We start from the raw sequence: 22746 nt of genomic DNA, 5'->3' as shown, positions 1-22746 counted from the left end.
AGGTCATGATCTCACAGTTCATGAGTTAAAGCCCTGCATTGGGCTCGCTGCTCTCAGTGTGGAGACTGGAGTCTGCTTGGAATCCTCTGTCTTCCTCTCTCTTTGCCCCTCCCCTGCTCACATGTGCTCTCTCCCCCCCACCTCAAAAATAAATAAACATTAAAAAGAATACAGAAGACCAGTTTTCTTCCTTTGGGCCTTATGTCTGTTTCCTTGTTAGCTAGTCTTTGAACTTAACCTGTCTCCCAGCTAAGCTCCTCCTTTTCCTTATTTAGCATCAGGAGTTTTCATTAGCCATTTTATGAGTTATTTGATAGTGATCTTCATTAGCGTTTCTGTGGCCTTAAATTTGACATTTACCATCTTACTATATAAGATTTTAATGGTTAATTCTCAGTGTATTCAAGCTAGGCTTCTGGTTATTACATTTTTTTTACAATGTCTACATTCACATTTTAGAGCATGTGTTATATCTTAACATTTTTCTTTACAATTTTATATAAATGACTGGCATCCAATTTATCAGGCTTCTTCACATCTTTATGCAGGTAGATATGGACAACTAAATAAATATACATCACTCAGTTAATGGTAAGTTTCTCAAGAAATAGAACAATATTATTTCAAGGTTTCATGTTCTGCAAAATAAAATAATTTAATGAAATATTTTAATTTGGCTTTATAGCCAAACTCCACTATTTTTCATTCTATACTTATTGAGCACATGTGTCCAAGGAACAGGGAATAAAGTAACATTTCTGCCTCCAAGTTGCTGGACTATATAGTGAAGAAGAATTATAGCAAGTCTAGTTATTTCACAGATTTAGGTATGTTTTATTTCAAAGTGTGTTATTCTCCCTTTGGTCCCCACTCTAAAGCAATGCAAAACCAAAAGCCATCATCCCAGCAATAATATTCTTCTTTAAATTTTGAGTTAACCATTTGTATTCCTGTTTTGTTGTTAATTCCATGGTTATAAGGGCCTAAAATTTGCCAGGTATTAGGGACACATCGATGAGCAATACAGAAAAGGTTCATTATGTTCAGATGAAAAAGGAAATTTAATGTCAAAAGTATAAAAGGTACGTGAATGATTTCAAGTAATGATTGGTGCTATTCTTTCAATGGTTACTTTTTGAGTGCCTACTATACACTAAAGGCTGACATATAAAGTAAATCATGCAAGGTGAAGGGAGAGCCAGGGAGCTGTCATCTTAGCTGTTTAGAGAAGGTCCCTCTGAGGAGATGACATTTGAATTGAGATCTAAATGACAAGCAGAAGCAGAAGAGTTTTTTTGACCTGGGTCCTCAGAGTCTATGGATAGAATTCAGGAGACTTGATGATAAACTTGGGTGGGAAAAATAATTACATTGCGTTCACTGAAGTCAGGCTGAAATTTGACTTTGTCTTGATGTGAATGTAGGCATCAAGCCTCAGTAGTATCACCATCGCCTGTTACTTTGTGATCAGTATTTTCATACCACATCTCTGTTCTTGCAGGTATTTTGAAATATCATCATTGCTTTGAAATTATGGTATTTCTTAGATCTGCCACTAAATCTGATTATTGCGTTGTGTTAATAAAGAAGCACACGTGATTATGCTGTCAGTCAGTATTGCCGTGTAGTCACCTCAACATTTAGAGGCTTAAAGCAGCACTCCGTGATTCCAAGGATCGGTCATTTGGGTTGTGCTCGGCTGAGCAGTTCTTATGGACTGGCCTGCAGTCACTCACAGGGCCGCTTGTCACCCGGCAGCCCAACTGAGCAAAATAGTCCACAAAGTCCCTCTCCCGTGCTTGGCAGCTGGTGCTGACTGTGGGCTTGACGGCATGGCTCCTGCAGGCGGGCCTGGCTTCTTCGTACGGTGGCACTGTTCCACCTTGTGAGGCTGAGGCTCAGAAATCCCACAACACTTCCACCACCTTCTGCAGGTCAGAGCAAGTCAGAGGCCAGCTCAGAGTCAGCTTAAGAGGAGACTCCAAGAGAAGTATGATTAATTGGGGTCCATTACTGTAATAAATGACCTGATTACCGTATCGTAATTTTTAAAACGTTGTATTAATTTAATTGTAGTATAATCAGTATCCTTTGTGATCCTGTCAAAGCGTAAGCTCTGAGGGAGGAAATTTTCCCTCCTCTCTGTGCCTGAGCCAAAGAATTAAACATAAAACATATTATATAAGACATACACAAGATACGACAGATGAACAAGAAGAAAGCATACGAATTAACTTTTTTATGTGTACACAGGGGGCTTTAGAAGGAAAATGAGAACCCAAAGAAGCCATCAAGCCCCCAAACTTACATATACCTTTTAAACAAAAAATGATAAATTGTGGGGATGTGACAAGATATGATAACTTGTGCTAGGGGCAGTACATTGTGGAACAGTGACTAGGAAATGTATGGAGAACCTAATAGAAGATCAGGGTTATTTTAGTAGGTTTGTTTGTACAAGTCCATTTTGGTGCCCATACTGTCGCTGCTGATAAGAATGTCCTTCTCTTCTGGAACAGGGAGAGCGCCTTTCTCAGGGGCAGTTTCGTGTCCTGCTTTTAGGTAGAAAGGGGGAGGGCAGAGAGAACCCTTCCTGCATCAGCTGTTTCTCAAGGGCCTGCAGCTCAAAATAATCAGTATGCATGCTCTGAACCCTTTAAAATATTATTCTGAGAAAAGCTTTATCACCTTCAACATGTTGTCAAAGAGGGCCATGGCACAAATGAGGTCAAGAACCCTTGATCAGGGGGCACATGGGTGGCTCAGTTAGTTAGGCATCTGACTCTCGCCCAGGTCATGATCTGGCAGTTCACATGTTCAAGCCCCACATCCAGCTCTGTGCTGACAGCTCAGAGCCTGGTTCCTGCTTCATTCAGATTCTGTGTCTCCCTCTCTCTACCCCTACCCTGCTTGCACTCTGTCTCTCTCTCTCTCCAAACTAAATAAACATAAAAAATTAAAAAAAATTAAAAACCTGATCTGGAGGCAAGAAGTTCTGGGAGGGGAAGTGCAAAGGCCTCAAGGCAGGAGCAAGCTGGCAAGTCCAGCATGGTTGGGGGGCACGAGGAAGGCTACTGAGACTGCCACGCATGCCCAAGGGCTGGACAGAGGCAGGTCAGACCATGTGGCTTATTGGGAAACTTGTGGATGGACAGCCCCCATACTCGGAGGCTGGAAAGTTGGTACTGTATGTGTACTAACCTATAATTTTCTTTTATATTTCATAATATATTGTAGCTGTATTTCTCTTTCAGTATATTAAGCTCCTCATTTTTTTCTCATTCTTTTAAATAATTTTATAATGCCAATTCAGCAGATGCCTGATTCTTTATTTCATTGTTTCCCCGATAGCAAACATATAGGCTATTTCCAGTTCTTTGTGTAAATATATACAGGTTTACTTTTCTCTATGAAAATACTTTTAAAATTGTTTTTTCTATGTAGAATTGCTGAATCTCATGTATGTGCTTTTAAAGTTTTGTCACATACCACTACATTGCCATTCAAAAGATGGTGGGACTGACTTACATTCTATGAGGTGTTTTTATTATTATCTTTAACCACCAAGTATCTGTACTTTATAAAACCTAGCATAAGTTTTATATCTATTGTCTGTTCTGTTGTTTCAGAACAATGAGATGGTGGAGCTACAGAGAATACGGATGAAGGATGAAATCCGAGAATACAAATTCCGAGAAGCCCGCCTCCTTCAGGACTACACTGAGCTGGAAGAAGAAAATATCACGTTGCAGAAACTCGTGTCCACGTTAAAGCAGAACCAGGTGAGGTTCAAAAAGTTTTTCAGTTACACTCCAGATAGAGCCACATCTTCTGACCACCAAGGTTAAATCTCTTTATTTCTCAGAAAGGAACTTGTCTGAATTTGCCTTAATCTTCCTACAGTATTTATGTGCTGGTATTTCCTGACCCTCCTCCTGTTTCAGCTAACCTTTAAAAGTCAAACCTACAAGGATAATTTACAATAAAACTTTGCTGGATAAGAAGCAAAAATCTTAGTTTATCCTGTAGCCCTGTGTTAACTTATTTTAGGTGGAATTGAATTGTATTATAATCAATTTAACCTGACAGCTTCTCATTAAGAGCAATCCCTTCTCTCTCTTTCTGCAGATTGCTTTCAAATCACACAGGGAAAGGGATTATGAAATATAAATGAATAGGAATAAAATTATAAGAAAAAGATAATATCTGATTTTCCTTCAGCTGTAACCTGACCAAAAACATTGCATGTGGATGTTCAAATAATTTTTTTTTTTTTTTTGTAGTGAGGCTTAGTTTAATTGCTTAATTTTCCTGATTGGTTTGCTTGTGGTATGTTACAGTAAGTAACAAAAGTAAGTAACTAAGTAACTAAACTTAGAGGCCATCCCAGGTGTATGCTTCTATTTCTCCTCCCTTCCCAAGCTGATATCTCTATCCAAAACTATTTTGGGGTGTTTTTTTTTTAAGAGTATTTTTTTTATTTCCCAAAAACATAACACTGTGATAGAATGATTACTATGTGATCCTTCCAGACACACCACTTGGGTTGTCTAATGTCCATGGGTTCTCAGAGCTACTGGCCCTCCTCCTGAGCCATAGGAAAGTCTCCTTGCCTAGGATCCTCAAACTGTCACTTCTTGTCCATGACTCCATGAGGCAGAGCAGGGGCCACCTCTGCCCTCAGATGTCAAGACTTTCTTTTTTTTTTTTCTTTTTTATTTATTTATTTATTTATTTTTTATTTTTTAATATATGAAATTTACTGTCAAATTGGTTTCCATACAACACCCAGTGCTCATCCCAAAAGGTGCCCTCCTCAATACCCATCACCCACCCTGCCCTCCCTCCCACCCCCCATCAACCCTCAGTTTGTTCTCAGTTTTTAACAGTCTCTTATGCTTTGGCTCTCTCCCACTCTAACCTCTTTTTTTTTTTTTTCCTTCCCCTCCCCCATGGGTTTCTGTTACGTTTCTCAGGATCCACATAAGAGTGAAACCATATGGTATCTGTCTTTCTCTGTATGGCTTATTTCACTTAGCATCACACTCTCCAGTTCCATCCACGTTGCTACAAAAGGCCATATTTCATTTTTTCTCATTGCCACGTAGTATTCCATTGTGTATATAAACCACAATTTCTTTATCCATTCATCAGTTGATGGACATTTAGGCTCTTTCCATAATTTGGCTATTGTTGAGAGTGCTGCTATAAACATTGGGGTACACGTGCCCCTATGCATCAGTACTCCTGTATCCCTTGGATAAATTCCTAGCAGTGCTATTGCTGGGTCATAGGGTAGGTCTATTTTTAATTTTCTGAGGAACCTCCACACTGCTTTCCAGAGCGGCTTCACCAATTTGCATTCCCACCAACAGTGCAAGAGGGTTCCCATTTCTCCACATCCTCTCCAGCATCTATAGTCTCCTGATTTGTTCATTTTGGCCGCTTTGACTGGCGTGAGGTGGTATCTGAGTGTGGTTTTGATTTGTATTTCCCTGATAAGGAGCGACGTTGAACATCTTTTCATGTGCCTATTGGCCATCCAGATGTCTTCTTTAGAGAAGTGTCTGTTCATGTTTTCTGCCCATTTCTTCACTGGGTTATTTGTTTTTCGGGTGTGGAGTTTGATGAGCTCTTTATAGATTTTGGATACTAGCCCTTTGTCCGATGTGTCATTTGCAAATATCTTTTCCCATTCCGTTGGTTGCCTTTTAGTTTTGTTGGTTGTTTCCTTTGCTGTGCAGAAGCTTTTTATCTTCATAAGGTCCCAGTAATTCACTTTTGCTTTTAATTCCCTTGCCTTTGGGGATGTGCCGAGTAAGAGATTGCTACGGCTGAGGTCAGAGAGGTCTTTTCCTGCTTTCTCCTCTAAGGTTTGGATGGTTTCCTGTCTCACATTCAGGTCCTTTATCCACTTTGAGTTTATTTTTGTGAATGGTGTGAGAAAGTGGTCTAGTTTCAACCTTCTGCATGTTGCTGTCCAGTTCTCCTAGCACCATTTGTTAAAGAGACTGTCTTTTTTCCATTGGATGTTCTTTCCTGCTTTGTCAAAGATGAGTTGGCCATACGTTTGTGGGTCTAGTTCTGGGGTTTCTATTCTATTCCATTGGTCTATGTGTCCGTTTTTATGCCAATACCATGCTGTCTTGATGATTACAGCTTTGTAGTAGAGGCTAAAGTCTGGGATTGTGATGCCTCCTGCTTTGGTCTTCTTCAAAATTACTTTGGCTATTCGGGACCTTTTGTGGTTCCATATGAATTTTAGGATTGCTTGTTCTAGTTTCGAGAAGAATGCTGGTGCAATTTTGATTGGGATTGCATTGAGTGTGTAGATAGCTTTGGGTAGTATTGACATTTTGACAATATTTATTCTTCCAATCCATGAGCAGGGAATGTCTTTCCATTTCTTTATATCTTCTTCAATTACCTTCATAAGCTTTCTATAGTTTTCAGCATACAGATCTTTTACATCTTTGGTTAGATTTATCCCTAGGTATTTTATGCTTCTTGGTGCAATTGTGAATGGCATCAGTTTCTTTATTTGTCTTTCTGTTGCTTCAATGTTAGTGTATAAGAATGCAACTGATTTCTGTACATTGATTTTGTATCCTGCAACTTTGCTGAATTCATGTATCAGTTCTAGCAGACTTTTGGTGGAGTCTATCGGATTTTCCATGTATAATATCATGTCATCTGCAAAAAGCGAAAGCTTGACTTCATCTTTGCCAATTTGGATGCCTTTGATTTCCTTTTGTTGTCTGATTGCTGATGCTAGAACTTCCAGCACTATATTAAACAACAGCGGTGAGAGTGGGCATCCCTGTCGTGTTCCTGATCTCAGGGAAAAAGCTCTCAGTTTTTCCCCATTGAGGATGATGTTAGCTGTGGGCTTTTCATAAATGGCTTTTATGATCTTTAAGTATGTTCCTTCTATCCCGACTTTCTCCAGGGTTTTTATTAAGAAAGGGTGCTGGATTTTGTCAAAGGCCTTTTCTGCGTCGATTGACAGGATCATATGGTTCTTCTCTTTTTTTTTGTTAATGTGATGTATCACGTTGATCGATTTGCGAATGTTGAACCAGCCCTGCATCCCAGGAATGAATCCCACTTGATCATGGTGAATAATTCTTTTTATATGCTGTTGAATTCGATTTGCTAGTATCTTATTGAGAATTTTTGCATCCATATTCATCAGAGATATTGGCCTGTAGTTCTCTTTTTTTACTGGGTCTCTGTCTGGTTTAGGAATCAAAGTAATACTGGCTTCATAGAATGAGTCTGGAAGTTTTCCTTCCCTTTGTATTTCTTGGAATAGCTTGAGAAGGATAGGTATTATCTCTGCTTTAAACGTCTGGTAGAACTCCCCTGGGAAGCCATCTGGTCCTGGACTCTTATTTGTTGGGAGATTTTTGATAACCGATTCAATTTCTTCGCTGGTTATGGGTCTGTTCAAGCTTTCTATTTCCTCCTGATTGAGTTTTGGAAGAGTGTGGGTGTTTAGGAATTTGTCCATTTCTTCCAGGTTGTCCAATTTGTTGGCATATAATTTTTCATAGTATTCCCTGATAATTGTTTGTATCTCTGAGGGATTGGTTGTAATAATTCCATTTTCATTCATGATTTTATCTATTTGGGTCATCTCCCTTTCCTTTTTGAGAAGCCTGGCTAGAGGTTTGTCAATTTTGTTTATTTTTTCAAAAAACCAACTCTTGGTTTCGTTGATCTGCTCTACCATTTTTTTAGATTCTATATTGTTTATTTCTGCTCTGCTCTTTATTATTTCTCTTCTTCTGCTGGGTTTAGGCTGCCTTTGCTGTTCTGCTTCTATTTCCTTTAGGTGTGCTGTTAGATTTTGTATTTGGGATTTTTCTTGCTTCTTGAGATAGGCCTGGATTGCAATGTATTTTCCTCTCAGGACTGCCTTCGCTGCATCCCAAAGCGTTTGGATTATTGTATTTTCATTTTCGTTTGTTTCCATATATTTTTTAATTTCTTCTCTAATTGCCTGGTTGACCCACTCATTCGTTAGTAAGGTGTTCTTTAACCTCCATGCTTTTGGAGGTTTTCCAGACTTTTCCCTGTGGTTGATTTCAAGCTTCATAGCATTGTGGTCTGAAAGTATGCATGGTATAATTTCAATTCTTGTATACTTATGAAAGGCTGTTTTGTGACCCAGTATATGATCTATCTTGGAGAATGTTCCATGTGCACTCGAGAAGAAAGTATATTCTGTTGCTTTGGGATGCAGAGTTCTAAATATATCTGTCAAGTCCATCTGATCCAATGTATCATTCAGGGCCCTTGTTTCTTTATTGACTGTGTGTCTAGATGATCTATCCATTTCTGTAAGTGGGGTGTTAAAGTCCCCTGCAATGACCACATTCTTATCAATAAGGTTGCTTATGTTTGTGAGTAATTGTTTTATATATCTGGGGGCTCCGGTATTTGGCGCATAGACATTTATAATTGTTAGCTCTTCCTGATGGATAGACCCTGTAATTATTATATAATGCCCTTCTTCATCTCTTGTTATAGCCTTTAATTTAAAGTCTAGTTTGTCTGATATAAGTATGGCTACTCCAGCTTTCTTTTGGCTTCCAGTAGCATGATAAATAGTTTTCCATCCCCTCACTCTCAATCTAAAGGTGTCCTCAGATCTAAAATGAGTCTCTTGTAGACAGCAAATAGATGGGTCTTGTTTTTTTATCCATTCTGATACCCTATGTCTTTTGGTTGGCGCATTTAATCCATTTACATTCAGTGTTATTATAGAAAGATACAGGTTTAGAGTCATTGTGATGTCTGTATGTTTTATGCTTGTAGTGATGTCTCTGGTACTTTGTCTCACAGGATCCTCCTTAGGATCTCTTGTAGGGCTGGTTTCGTGGTGACAAATTCCTTCAGTTTTTGTTTGTTTGGGAAGACCTTTATCTCTCCTTCTATTCTAAATGACAGACTTGCTGGATAAAGGATTCTCGGCTGCATATTTTTTCTGTTTAGCACACTGAAGATATCGTGCCAAGCCTTTCTGGCCTGCCAAGTTTCAAAGGAGAGATCAGTCACGAGTCTTGTAGGTCTCCCTTTATATGTGAGGGCACGTTTATCCCTTGCTGCTTTCAGAATTTTCTCTTTATCCTTGTATTTTGCCAGTTTCACTATGATATGGCGTGCAGAAGATCGATTCAAGTTACGTCTGAAGGGAGTTCTCTGTGCCTCTTGGATTTCAATGCCTTTTTCCTTCCCCAGTTCAGGGAAGTTCTCAGCTATAATTTCTTCAAGTACCCCTTCAGCACCTTTCCCTCTCTCTTCCTCCTCTGGAATACCAATTATGCGTAGATTATCTCTCTTTATTTTCTAATTTTCCCTTCATACTCCTAGATTTTTTTAATCTTTTTCTCAGCTTCTTTTTCCATAATTTTATTTTCTAGTTCACCTATTCTCTCCTCTGCCTCTTCAATCCGAGCTGTGGTCATCTCCATTTTATTTTGCATCTCATTAATAGCATTTTTTAGCTCCTCCTGGCTGTTCCTTAGTCCCTTGATCTCTGTAGCAATAGATTCTCTGCTGTCCTTTATACTGTTTTCAAGCCCAGCAATTAATTTTATGACTATTATTCTAAGTTCACTTTCTGTTGTATTGTTTAAATCCTTTTTGATCAGTTCGTTAGCTGTCGTTATTACCTGGAGATTCTTTTGAGGGGAATTCCTCTGTTTGGTCATTTTGGATAGTCCCTGGAGTGGTGCGGACCTGCAGGGCACTTCCCCTGTGCTGTGGTGTATAACTGGAGTTGGTGGGCGTGGCTGCAGTCAGACCTGATGCCTGCCCCCAGCCCACCGCTGGGGCCACAGTCAGACTGGTGTGTGCCTTCTCTTCCCCTCTCCTAGGGGCGGGATTCCCTGTGGGTTGGCGTGGCCCGTCTGGGCTACTTGCACACTGCCAGGCTTGTGGTGCTGGGGATCTGTCCTGTTAGCTGGGGTAGGCAAGGTGGGTAGGCAAGGTGCATGGGGGCAGGAGTGGCAGGCTTAGCTCGCTTCTCCTTAGGTGATCCACTTCAGGAGGGGCCCTGTGGCAGCGGGAGGGAGTCAGATCCGCTGCCAGAGGTTTGGCTCCGCAGAAGCACAGAGTTGGGTGTTTGCGGGGAGCGAGCAAGTTCCCTGGCAGGAACTGGTTCCCTTTGGGATTTTGGCCGGGGGGTGGGCGGGGGAGATGGCGCTGGCGAGCGCCTTTGTTCCCCACCAAACTGAGCTCTGTCGTCGGGGGCTCAGCAACTCTCCCTCCCTTTGTCCTCCAGCCTTCCCGCTTTCTGAGCAGAGCTGTTAACTTATGACCTCCCAGACGCTAAGTCGCACTTGCTGTCGGAACACAGTCTGTCCGGCCCCTCCGCTTTTGCCAGCCAGACTCGGGGGCTCTGCTTGGCCGGCGAGCCGCCCCTCCGCCCCGGCTCCCTCCCGCCAGTCCGTGGAGCGCGCACCGCCTCGCCGCCCTTCCTACCCTCTTCCGTGGGCCTCTCGTCGGTGCTCGGCTCCGGAGACTCCATTCTGCTAATCCTCTGGCGGTTTTCTGGGTTCTTTAGGCAGGTGTAGGTGGAATCTAAGTGATCAGCAGGACGCACGGTGAGCCCAGCGTCCTCCTACGCCGCCATCTTCCGGAACTCCTCGGGGTTTGATAGATAACAAGGGTTGGGAAGGGAAAGAAAGAATCCAGAAGAAAAAAAAAATCCACGTGTTGACACAATTGAAATTTGATTTCTGATCCATGCCACTTCCCCCCAGCTTTGGAGTGTTGGGGAAACAATGTATCTACCAGGGAGCACAGGAGTGGGGGTGGGGGGGTGGTTTCAGACCATTAAAAAGGGCTACCAGGACATCCCCCTCTGTTTTTACCTCAATCCTTGCAGTTTAAGTACTGACTCCCTGTGTGTGTGTTCTGTTCTGAGGGCTGGTGAGCATCCCAGGTCTCAGTTTGGCTGGGGTCAGTGAGCTCATGTGAAGAAAATCAGTCTGAGAAAAAATTTTTAAGTATGTTTCTGAGAAACTTTTAAGAAGGGTGTTATTTTGTTGTTTGGTGTTTTGGTCACTGATGAAGAATGCAGAGGACTTGAAGCGAATTTACTTGAAGTGCAGATATTTGAAGTGGCCATTAGCTCCAGTCCTTCTAAACCCTCTCTGCACAGGCAGGAGTGCGGCCAGACAGCCTTGCTGTAGCCTCCCATCACGGCATGTGGTAGACTGATAGACTCGGGAGGTTACTTTAGGCCAGAATTAGGTATTCTTGAAAGTCTGCCAAGGTATCCTGTGAGTATTCATTAACCCAGATGCCGTTGCTGTGGGAATCTGTACTATTAGTCTGGCTGATTACTGTTTATGGCTTATCCATGCCCTTCCACCAGTAATTGAAATATGGAAATCAAATGCTTAACTCAGAAGTTTGAAAAAAGACAAAACAAACAAATGGGAAAATGTACGCATCTCTTCAGTTTTATTTTCTAGATGCAATATGGTAATTTTCCCAATCAAATGTCTAATTAATTAACTTGAAATCATTTTCTGCACAAAGGGCCATTCTGGCTTATTCCCTGACAAATGGATACACTGTAGTGTTATAAGTCTCTCCCAATTAAGAAAATGCTAGGTTTAGCTTTTTGGTGTTTTTTCCTCCTGTTGGCCTTTATTGCCAGGAGTTAGAATCCATCATAAACTCTCTTCCCAATTAATGTGGTATTAAGTATAATATTTTATGTATACATGCCACAGTTGTTTTTTTTCCCAAAGAAATGACGGTGCTGGCTTTCAATCTCAAAACTGGTCTGAATGTTGCTTTGTACTGAAGCTCCCTAAGCAAAGTATACTCCTGCAGCCTGGGTATTGACATTTCTCTGAATAGGTAAGCTAATAGCATTGTAAAATGCTTAGTTCAGAGAACTAGAAGATTCTTTTTCTTCCTGAGGTTCTATTTCTCTCTTAACTATTTATTATTTTCTAAATAACTCTGGTTTAAATAGCACTTCTTATTCTCTATATAGTTCCTATATATTACTTTGTTTATTTTCTATTCCCCTCAACAATTATATAGCACTTAGTACAGAGCCTGACCCATAGAAGGCATTGAATAGACATCTGTTAAAAGAATGAGTAAATTGTTTCTTTCTTTCTCTTATATTTATTCTTTTCAGCTTAGAAAGGAAATTATAATTTCAGATAATTGTAATTAACCAAACCACATTTTATTGTTTTATTTATTTTATAAATATGAAATATATGGGAACATCAGAGAGTCGACTTTGAAAACTTTAGCTACTTTGCTCTGTGTGCTGATTTGGTTCCGTGTACAAAATAAAATCAGGTCCAGTCTTATAAATATTATTTATACCTCGATATTTTTTAAAAATAAAATATCTGAAAGAAGTATAGGAGCCATGAAGAGAGGTCAAGTGAACTGTCAATTTCCTACCAGAAAAACCCATTGATGAAGCAGAGCTATTTATTAGACCTCTCCCAGTTAGAGACAACCCACCTCGACAGAGCCCCAGTAATGTCTAAAATGGGAGGTTTAGGCAAAGGGTGTTCATAGGATTTTAGGCTCTGGACTGGGTTTTGCATGGTGGGGAGCTGGTTGGGATAGATTGAGTCTATGACATAATGGCTGTCATTTAGGAGGCACAACAAAGCAAGGGTCCTGATGTGGGTCTCATCTTTTAGGAGCAAATATTTCCCACAAGCAGCCAAGTTTTTTATCCCTCATCTCAGTATTGGTTAACATAGAGTTAACAGAAAAACTTGCCTGGTCCCAGTATTACCTACAGGGCAGGGAATTATGTTAGCTTCAATTTCTAGAGATGTAAAGGTGGGGGGGAGAAATAATAAGTTCTCTGTCCCTAATATCTCACATGCTAAGCTAAAGCACTCAATATTGGTTATCTAGGCTTTGAAACCCCTGTTTAAAATTAATAATTCAATCATACTTCTATTATGAAGAACATTTCCTCCAGGGATATATTTCTATTTCAAGAAATAATATCATAAGAGACCTAGGGAATGTATTCAATTCAGTTTTATTTCATTTAACCAGTGTTTCAGGAGTATCTTTCAGTGAGGTCATGTACTTTTTTAAGGACAAAAGATATGGTCACTGGCTTAAAGAATTTATAGTCCCAGTAGGGAAGGCAATAATAAACTCATAGCCATCCACATAATTGCATATTAAAGCTATGTGTTAGATTTGGCAATACAGGGCCGGTGCCGGGAGCCTATCCATCCAGCCTTCCTGATGCCACAGCCCGGGTGGTTGGTGGAAGGGCAACACACAGTGACCCTCTGAATGGGAAGCTACTGGTATCCCTCCTGTTACTCATCTTGGTCATCCCCATGGTCCAGTTGGCACTGATGATTCAAAATAAACCCATGGGGGGCAAACTTGGGGACATTTTCTGGGGATGACCCCCAGGAAAACTGGGAGAAACCATGAGAATCCGAAGACGGATAATGAAACCTTATATCCAGCCGGTGCCACCCCCGCCTGCCCATCCCCTACCTAAAGGAAGGATAGCCCCCTATATTTCCCAGCCAAGGAGGGGGGCAAATGGATTAGAAACTCCGGCAACAAAGGAATGTATCTATGGATACAAGTTACTCCACCCCCTAGGCCCACTTGGCCCCCAGGAGGCATTCCAGAGCATAGCTGGACCTGGTGGGTTAAGGTACAGGATGGTTCATTAGTTCCTAGGTATACATTGTCTCTCTGGGAGCGCATAAGTGTGGGTTCCCAGGGTCCTCTTGGCTCCCTCCCAGCCCCCCAGACCAAAGCGAATACTTTTGTTCCTTATGCTGCAAATGGTTCAAAGGAACAATTAAGAAGTCACGTCCCTGTAAATGTTCCACTTGAGGTGTTGAAAGCTAGATGACCTTTCATGAAAATAGCAAAGCAAATGCCTTATAAACTATAAATAAACGTAGATACATAATGAAAGTAATATGAGGAAATTAATCAATAACCAAAGGGCAAGAGGGAATGTTACAAAGAAATAACCATGAAGTTCCTTAATGGGTGATTACACAAAGGAACATTTTTAGAATTAGGTAATGCCGAGAAACATAGATGACGCACGCTACAAACAAATTGCTAACAAATATAATGCCACGTTTGCCACAATAAAGCAGCCAGTCTAACACACTGCTGTTGTCTGTGTCCATTTGTCATCTCACGGACGCCATTCATCCTTCGGGAACCCCTGGACCTACTGGGGCTGGACCCCGGCAGGCCAGATTAAGATTTTTAGAGTTCCTAAACTCTGGAAAGATTATGATACTTACCCCCAACCCTCTTGTAGTTAAAAATAAGAAAGTTACTAAGCTGTGAAGTTGCTATAAGAAATTGTACCAAAGTACTGATTTTTCTAATATTGACTACTTTGATATCTTTAAAAAAATCAAACATCAATTTTTTAAGTGCCTTCTCATTCCTGTTTCTTGGTGCCTCTCCTTTGCTGGACCTCTCATCATGTAATGTGGCCTTATGGTAATGACATCAGAAAAGAGGGATCTGTTTGCCTTTGGAGTTAGGATCAGATTTTTGACATGGGTCTTGAAAGATGAATAGTTTTCCAGATGACGTCCTTTGCTGAGGCAGAGAAACATGAAACAGCTGGGTAAATATTAGGAGTATTTGAGTGAGAAGTGAGTAGAGTGAGTGAAGCTGCCCAGAGACAAAGAGATCAAGTCTTATACGAAGTGTACCGTCAATTAAATAAGAATTAGAAACTAAAAAAATCTACAGTGTCTTCAAGTATAGCTCAGAAATCAGTAAACTTTGTCAATAAAGGGCCAGGAAGTAAATATGTTAGGTTTTGCAGGCCTAGTACATGTCTAACAGCGTCTCTTCCAACTACTCCACTCTGGTGTTGTAGCATGAAAATGGCCATAGACAAAATAGGTTGAATGTATTTTAATAAAACTTTATTTGTAAAAATAGATGGTGGGCTAGCTTTTGTCCAGAAGTCACAGTAATGTTTGACAGTCCCTGGCGTTAGCTATCAGTTTAGCAAAGATTACAGAATAAAAGGTCTACAATGCAAACTAGAGAAATGTCTGCATATGTAAAGCTATCATGTAATTTGGGAGCAGTCAGAGGATTGGTTGAAATACTAGGAAAGGTTAGCAAATGATAGGTATCCTGAGTTGTCCTGGGAAGGGAAAAGAGAAGGTCAAGAGGAAGATAACTTTACAGTATATAAGGAGGCCTAGAAGAAACCATGATATAAGGACACAGATTCTGTTATCCCAAGCAATTTCCATGATTTGAGTCTTTTGAATGATTCTGTCATGGACATGTGAAGTTCCAATGATCTTGTATAACGGTGAGTGCTGTTTGTCCAGCATTATCCATTATTCCTTTCTCCCAATGTATTACCCAGTTTTAACTGAGCATAAGGCTACCCAGAGGAAAGATATATTCTTATTCTTTCACCTCCCTTGTAAATAAGTTTCATATGACTAGTATTGCCCAATGGTATATGAGAAGTGATGAGCACCTTTTGGGACATGTACTTAAAGGGAAGGGGTGAGGGGGCGCCTGGATGGCTCAGTCGGTTGAACGTCTGACTTCGGCTCAGGTCATGATCTCACAGTCCGTGAGTTCGAGCCCCGCGTCGGGCTCTGTGCTGACAGCTCGGAGCCTGGAGCCTGTTTCAGATTCTGTGTCTCCCTCTCTCTGACCCTCCCCTGTTCATGCTCTGTCTCTCTCTGTCTCAAAAATAAATAAACATTAAAAAGAAATTTTTTTAAAAAAGGGAAGGGGTGTTCCCCTTACTTTGAGCCACTGTTTGAAACATGATCAAGGTGGCATACTGCCTTAGATCATATGGGCCAGAGTAGAAGACAGTGCAATAAAACAGAAGAAGACTGGTTCCTGGATGACCTTATGATGGAGCAGAGAGTCCTATTGGCCCTTGACTGACTACATCCATAGTGTTACATGAGACAGAGAAACAAACTTCTATCTAGACTAAATCATTCTTACTTAGGTCTCTGTTACATCAGCCAAACCTATATCTGACCTAAACCTATACCAAAAATTGTTATCCTAACCTTTATGAGATAAGCCATTGCACTGAGATTATGTGAAGAACAGGGGTTGGAGGGTGTAATTAAAGATCCCCATCCTTTAATTTTTTTTAGTATTTCTTAAAATGGAAGTTTAATATAAACACTAAGATAAATGTAAAGTGAAACACATAGTTTATATTAGTATCTAATATAATGACTTTATTATATTACCTTCCTAGTTTATTTTTTCTTCCACAATAATTTATTCAGCAAACATTTGTTGAAGAGCAGAATTCTGTTGGAACATGATGTAAGAATATTGAATCACTGTGAGGGACGCCTAGGTGCATAACAAGTATTTCCTCCTTCTGAGGAAATTACCTCTGTGGAGGTAAAAGAGTTATTAAATTAAAAAGTGACGTGTGAAAGGGGAACCACAAGAGACTAGAGATAGAGAACAAACTGAGGGTTGATGGTGGGGACGTGGGTAAGAGATGTGCTAGATGGGTAATGGGTACTAAGGAGGGCACTTGTGATGAACACTGGCTGTTGTAAGTGAAGGATCACTGAATTCTACCTCTGAAATCAATATTGCACTGTATGTTAACTGATGTGGGAAGGAAATGGCAGGTAGAACTAAATTTCCTTATAACCTGCAGCCCACTGACAAATACTTGAGGCAGGCAGAGTAAAATGTTTCTCCAGGAACTCCCTGCTGTCTTAATGCTAATGATTTACTAGAGGGAAAAACTATCTTAGCTTGACAATAGCTAGGCCTCCAGTATCCTGTGAGTCTTCTTTAGCATATGAAAATCTCTTTGGAACCTTCCTCTGGACTTTATCTCCCCCAACTCCCAAATATATGACCAGTCTCTTCACAGGGTCTGGGGCAGCTCTTCCTGCTCATGGGTCCTGTCCCCGTGCTTTAATAAAGTCACCATTTTTGCACCAAAGACGTCTCAAGAATTCTTTCTTGGTCGTGGGCTCCGGATCCCACCCTCACCCCAAAAACTTCATCATTAACTAAAATTTAAATTCAAAACAAAAGAAAACAAAGAGGCATGTCAATTTAGAGTAGGGATCTCTTTCACTTGTGGGCATTCATGGCCAAGAGAGTGTTTAAGCAGGCAATTTGATTCTAATTCAAAAGAATATTACATTGATAACTATATATATATATATATATATATATATATATATATATATATATTTGTTATTAGATAATCAGTACCGCTATTCCAGATTCTATCTGTAAGCACATAAAATTGTTCTTTGTTTTGTTTTACTCTCACACATATTTTCTTGAGATTAAATTCTTATTGTGATATTTTAGCTAATTTACCTGAGTATAAAAATTTCCTTATCAGTAATAATTGAATAAAACAAAATAATAGTGATGATAAAATATTTTCTTGGTTGTAAATATTCTGATAAACTATGTTGTTTGTTTGTTTTTTTTAATTCCTGGGTTTTTGTTTTTTTTTTTAGGCAAACAATGCCCCCTTTTGGCCATTGGCTCCTATAAAAAGAAATCATAAAAACAGACACCTTTTTCATCTCTGCTAAGAATTGAATTTATATATATAACTTAACATATATATAGATTATATATCATGTTACATATATAAATTATATAATAATAATATGTTATAGGGGCACCTGGGTGGCGCAGTCGGTTAAGCGTCCGACTTCAGCCAGGTCACGATCTCGCGGTCCGTGAGTTCAAGCCCTGCGTCAGGCTCTGGGCTGATGGCTCGGAGCCTGGAGCCTGTTTCCGATTCTGTGTCTCCCTCTCTCTCTGCCCCTCCCCCGTTCATGCTCTGTCTCTCTCTGTCCCAAAAATAAATAAAAAACGTTGAAAAAAAAATTTTTAAAAAATGTTATAAATTATATAATTTACATACAAAGAACCTGTCCTTTGTTACCTTAAGAGTATATATACTGTGTACTGAGATTTGAGATTTATTTTGTAAAGAAACAATTTATACTGTGCAGTTTCTTTCTTTTATTTTATTTTTAGTTAACGTACAGTGTTATATTAGTCTACTTGCTATAATGTATGCCTGAAACTAACATTTTAATTTTTTAAATAATTAGGTCTACTAGAATGGTTAATGGCAGTGTTGTAAGACCCAAATTTTAGTTTTATGAATCTTCTTTGTCATATCTAATTCAGGTTGAATACGAAGGCCTAAAGCATGAGATTAAGCGATTTGAGGAAGAAACCGTGCTGCTCAACAGCCAGCTGGAAGATGCCATCCGGTTGAAAGAGATCGCAGAGCACCAGCTGGAAGAAGCCCTTGAGACCTTAAAAAACGAGAGGGAACAAAAGAACATCCTGCGGAAGGAGCTCTCCCAGTATATCACCCTCAATGACAACCATCTTAGCATCTCTGTCGATGGACTCAAATTTGCGGAGGATGCGGGTGAACCGAACAATGACGACAAAATGAATGGGCATATCCACGGGCCCCTTGTGAAACTCAATGGAGACTATCGGACTCCCACTTTAAGGAAAGGAGAGTCTCTACACCCCGTTTCTGACTTATTCAGTGAGCTGAACATTTCAGAAATACAGAAGTTAAAGCAGCAACTTATGCAGGTAAAATCTCTTCTGTTTCTGTGAACTTCTTGCAGGCTGCACGGAGCCTGTTTTGTGATATCTTCTTCTCACATTTTTACTTCTAGCTTATTTTTTGAAATATTGCTTCTTCACCTGGCAACCTTGAAAGTATAGTATTTTAGAAAGACACAACCGAAGAGGTGTTGGAAAGAAATCTCTCATTTACCTGGCTTTAGGAAATATATCTTAGAGCCACAAAGTGGATTATGATCAGGTGTGAAGGGAGAGAAGCCTCTTGATGCGTTTCTAACAGAAGAATTCAAAAGCTTTATATATGAGTGATCTGACTTTCCCACCACAAACAACTGTAGTGTTAAAGAATAATGATACACTTCACAGGAATACTTTAAGCTTTAAAAAAAAAATTTTTTTTTAATGTTTATTTATTTCTGAGACAGAGAGAGACAGAGCATGAACAGGGGAGGGGCAGAGAGAGAGCTAGACACAGAATCAGAAGCAGGCTCCAGACTCTGAGCTGTCAGCACAGAGCCTGACACGGGGCTCAAACTCACAAACCATCAGATCATGACCTGAGCCGAAGTCGGTCGCTGAACCGACTGAGCCACCCAGGCGCCCCGAAGCTTTTAAAAGACATGAAGGACTTTCAGTCTACAAATTAGCCAGGATATCATATGATTCAAAATACAGAGTAGGTATAAATCTGAAACCAAGGAGTTCTTATTGCAACATGAGCTAGGCCTTAAATTTTTAGCATCTTCAAATTCAAATATCTTGTGAAGAGTCCTGCCTTTTAAGTTTATCTCACTGTGAAATGGCTTTTCTAGTTTAGATACTGCCTCCCTGCCATACCTTAATCTAGTGCTAATGGGAATCTCGTCTGAAGCATGGCACTGCCACCAACACCATCATCTGAGGGCTTCTTTGTAGTACACATTCTTGGGCTCCATGCAAATCTTCTGAACCAGGAATCTGGTTCAACAGGCTTGTCAGGTGATTAACTCTTTGGTCTGTTACCCACCCCCTCACCCCCCAAGTTTCTCTGCATATAGCTGGTTAGAGGCCATCAGGACTGTGCAGTCATTTATTTCTATGGTAAACAGGGATTATAATGTTCTGCCTCTACAGAAGTGATGGCTAAAAAGTGAAATTAGCGGAAATAAATAAAAATCTGGAGACCAAGTGAAGTTAATTTTATAGGTTTATTGTTAATATTACATCACGAGTTAACACATTGTGCACTTTACCTGCCCTGTGCTCTTGGCTACTAGCAAAGAATTCGTTTTCACAATGTTTAACTGAAATCAAGAGGGCATGGCCATTGGAAGAAAATGAATATATATAGACTTTTATCTGACTGCAAAGTTCAGTTCTGTATAGGTAATATTTTTTTATGTCTTTTTGCTCAGTTCACACTAATACAACTAGATTGATAGCAAACATATTTTAAATTTGTATGTGACAGATAATATAAGAATTCATGCCCCCAAATTAAATAGAATTAATATAAAATTTTTCTTAAACTGTCACGTTGGTGGCTTTAGGAAAGTTAGCATGCTGAGACTTTTGTTTCTTCTTATTAGGGTGGCAGTGTAGATTAGGAAGAGGGGCTTTTCTGCATAAAACAGCACAACAGTTTTCAACTAGGTCGGCCCTTGGGCTGCAAACTCAGGGCTGCTCTCACATTTAATCCTGTATGTCATCTGAAATAATAGAAAATTCTGAAAGAAATGAGTCGTGTAACAAAAAGAATGGTGGAGACAAGTTCTCAGCAAGGGAGCGATTCCGGGTTGGAATGTCATTTGCACTGGGGTGGGATGATTCCTCCTTGTCTGTGACTGGTGAGCTACCAGAGGTTTAGCGTCTCTGGTCCCAACCCATTAAGTGCCGGTTACATCTCCTCAGGCAACGCGATGATGAAATGCCCCACCCGTTTCAAATGCTCCAAGGGTCAACTGCTAGTTGAGAATCCTCCTATAGAGAGACAGCACTTTACTCTCCCATAAAATGGGGATACAGACTACCTTCTCCATTAGAGTGGCGTGGTTTATGAGTTAATGTGTGTAGAGTGCCTCGTAAACACTCCATAATTGTGAACTGTTATTACTACTTCAACTCCATAGTGCCTTGAGCACTCTCTTTAGCTTTTATTAGTATTATTAACTTACTGTTGGACAGTTGGCTCCGGGAGAGTCATCTCAGAAGGGACTAATGTGCTCATTGGTAAGAATACAGGAAGGTAACAGTGAAGTGTCAGCGTGAGGTCTGAAAAGGGATGTTCATTTAGCAGAAAGTTAGGGAGAGAAAGACTTGGCCGGGTAACCCTTCCCTCAGTACAGCAGACAATAGTGTACCAGGGTTTAATTAATGTTGACAGTTTGTCAAGATATAAAGAGGCACAGGCACGGCCTTATGTTCCAAAGTTAGCCCCGCATTTAGTTGTGGAGACCAGGCTCAACACAGGAATGGGGGGCTTACAGCTTCCAGTCTCACAGCAACAACACTAACATCTAATTATGGTTTAGACAAAGTCACCGTCTTTTGGTAAGCAACATTTAAAAAAAATTTTTTTTTAATGTTTATTTATTTTTGAGAGAGACAGAGACAGAATGTGAGTAGGTTAGGGGCAGAGAGAGAGACACACACAGAATCCTAAGCAGGCTCCAGACTCTGAGCTGTCAGCCCAGAGCCTGACATGGGGCTCGAACTCACAAGCTATGAGATCATGACCTGAGCTGAAGTCAGACGCTCAACCGACTGAGCCACCCAGGCGCCCCAAGTAAGCAACATTTTTTAAAAAGCGCACTAACTGGGGCGCCTGGGTGGCTCAGTCGGTTAAGCGGCCGATTTCGACTCAGGTCATGATCTCACGGTCCGTGAGTTCGAGCCCCGCGTCGGGCTCTGTGCTGACAGCTCAGAGCCTGGAGCCTGTTTCAGATTCTGTGTCTCCCTCTCTCTGACCCTCCCCTGTTCATGCTCTGTCTCTCCCTGTCTCAAAAATAAATAAAACGTTAAAAAAAAAAATTTAAAAACGCATTAACTTTTTCTAAGAATGTATGTCGTTTAAACTGTTGAGTACAAGTATAGCGGAATGTATCTTTTCATGCATAATTTATAATCGGATAGGTTTTCCTTAGCTGTGAATCCCCCTTGGGTTTAATTTGTATAAATAAGCAAATTATAAAAACATTACAGGATACATTACCGAAAAGTAATTGCAGTTGTCTTTGATGTTAATGAGGCTTGAAAATAATATGACAGTTCTGATACACAGCAGTACTCTTAATGCACCTTGCAGCATATCCTGTGTGTCAGCACCACTGTCTGGACATCCCAAGGAGCAAGCAATCAGATGTACTTTATGTGTGACTATCTGAAATGCTTGGAGCCAAATGTGTTGAATGAAATGTTCAGAATGTAGAAAGGTAATATACAGCATATACTATATATTTTGCGACATCCCTAATGAGATCAGGTGCAGCAGTGAATGATCAAATACTATTAACATTTTTTTTAATGTTTATTTATTTTTGAGACAGAGAGAGACAGAGCATGAACAGGGGAGGGTCAGAGAGAGAGGGAGACACAGAATCGGAAGCAGGCTCCAGGCTCCGAGCTGTCAGCACAGAGCCTGACGCGGGGCTCGAACTCACAGACCTTGAGATCATGACCTGAGCCAAAGTCAGACGCTTAACCAACTGAGCCACCCAGGCGCCCCACTATTTACATTTTTGTAGTGAAACATGTGACTGTTCACTCTAAGAGGAGAAAATGAGGACCAGAAAAAGCCTTTCATCAGGCAGGTGTAATTTTGCTGCTTGAGGAGTCTAGGGCTGTCTGAATATCACTACCCAGTGAGTTATGATACAACTTTTATTTAAAGCCACTTGCGATTTTGAAATTATGGCTGTCGTGGGGCATTACAGCTGCCATACTTACCGTTCAGGCAGTTCTCAGTCTTGTGTACCTCAGCTTCTAACATCAGAATACTTTGGATATCCCAGCTTGTATTTTCATAGTTCACTTGTCTCTTAGGATTTCTTTTGGCCAGGGTCCAATGTACCGCATCTGAGAGAAAGTTGTGCACCTTCAAATTGAACACCTGTGCTTAGTTAATGTTGACTG

The 22746-nt window shown here is 40.4% G+C and overlaps 1 protein-coding gene across 7 annotated transcripts in view; it reads left to right on the top strand.

Moving 5' to 3' along the window:
• Nucleotides 1-22746, top strand: part of BICD1 (BICD cargo adaptor 1) — a 261478-nt gene that overhangs the window by 183412 nt on the left and 55320 nt on the right. For all 7 annotated transcript variants that reach the window (XM_058743157.1, XM_058743156.1, XM_058743160.1 and 4 more), the window contains exons 3-4: nt 3630-3782; nt 18217-18642. In XM_058743157.1, coding sequence (XP_058599140.1) covers nt 3630-3782; nt 18217-18642 — 579 coding nt within the window. The remainder of the gene's footprint in view (nt 1-3629; nt 3783-18216; nt 18643-22746) is intronic.

Source organism: Neofelis nebulosa, chromosome 8, assembly GCF_028018385.1.
Source record: "Neofelis nebulosa isolate mNeoNeb1 chromosome 8, mNeoNeb1.pri, whole genome shotgun sequence".
Taxonomy (NCBI): Eukaryota; Metazoa; Chordata; class Mammalia; order Carnivora; family Felidae; genus Neofelis; species Neofelis nebulosa.
This window is presented reverse-complemented; position numbering and strand designations above follow the sequence as displayed.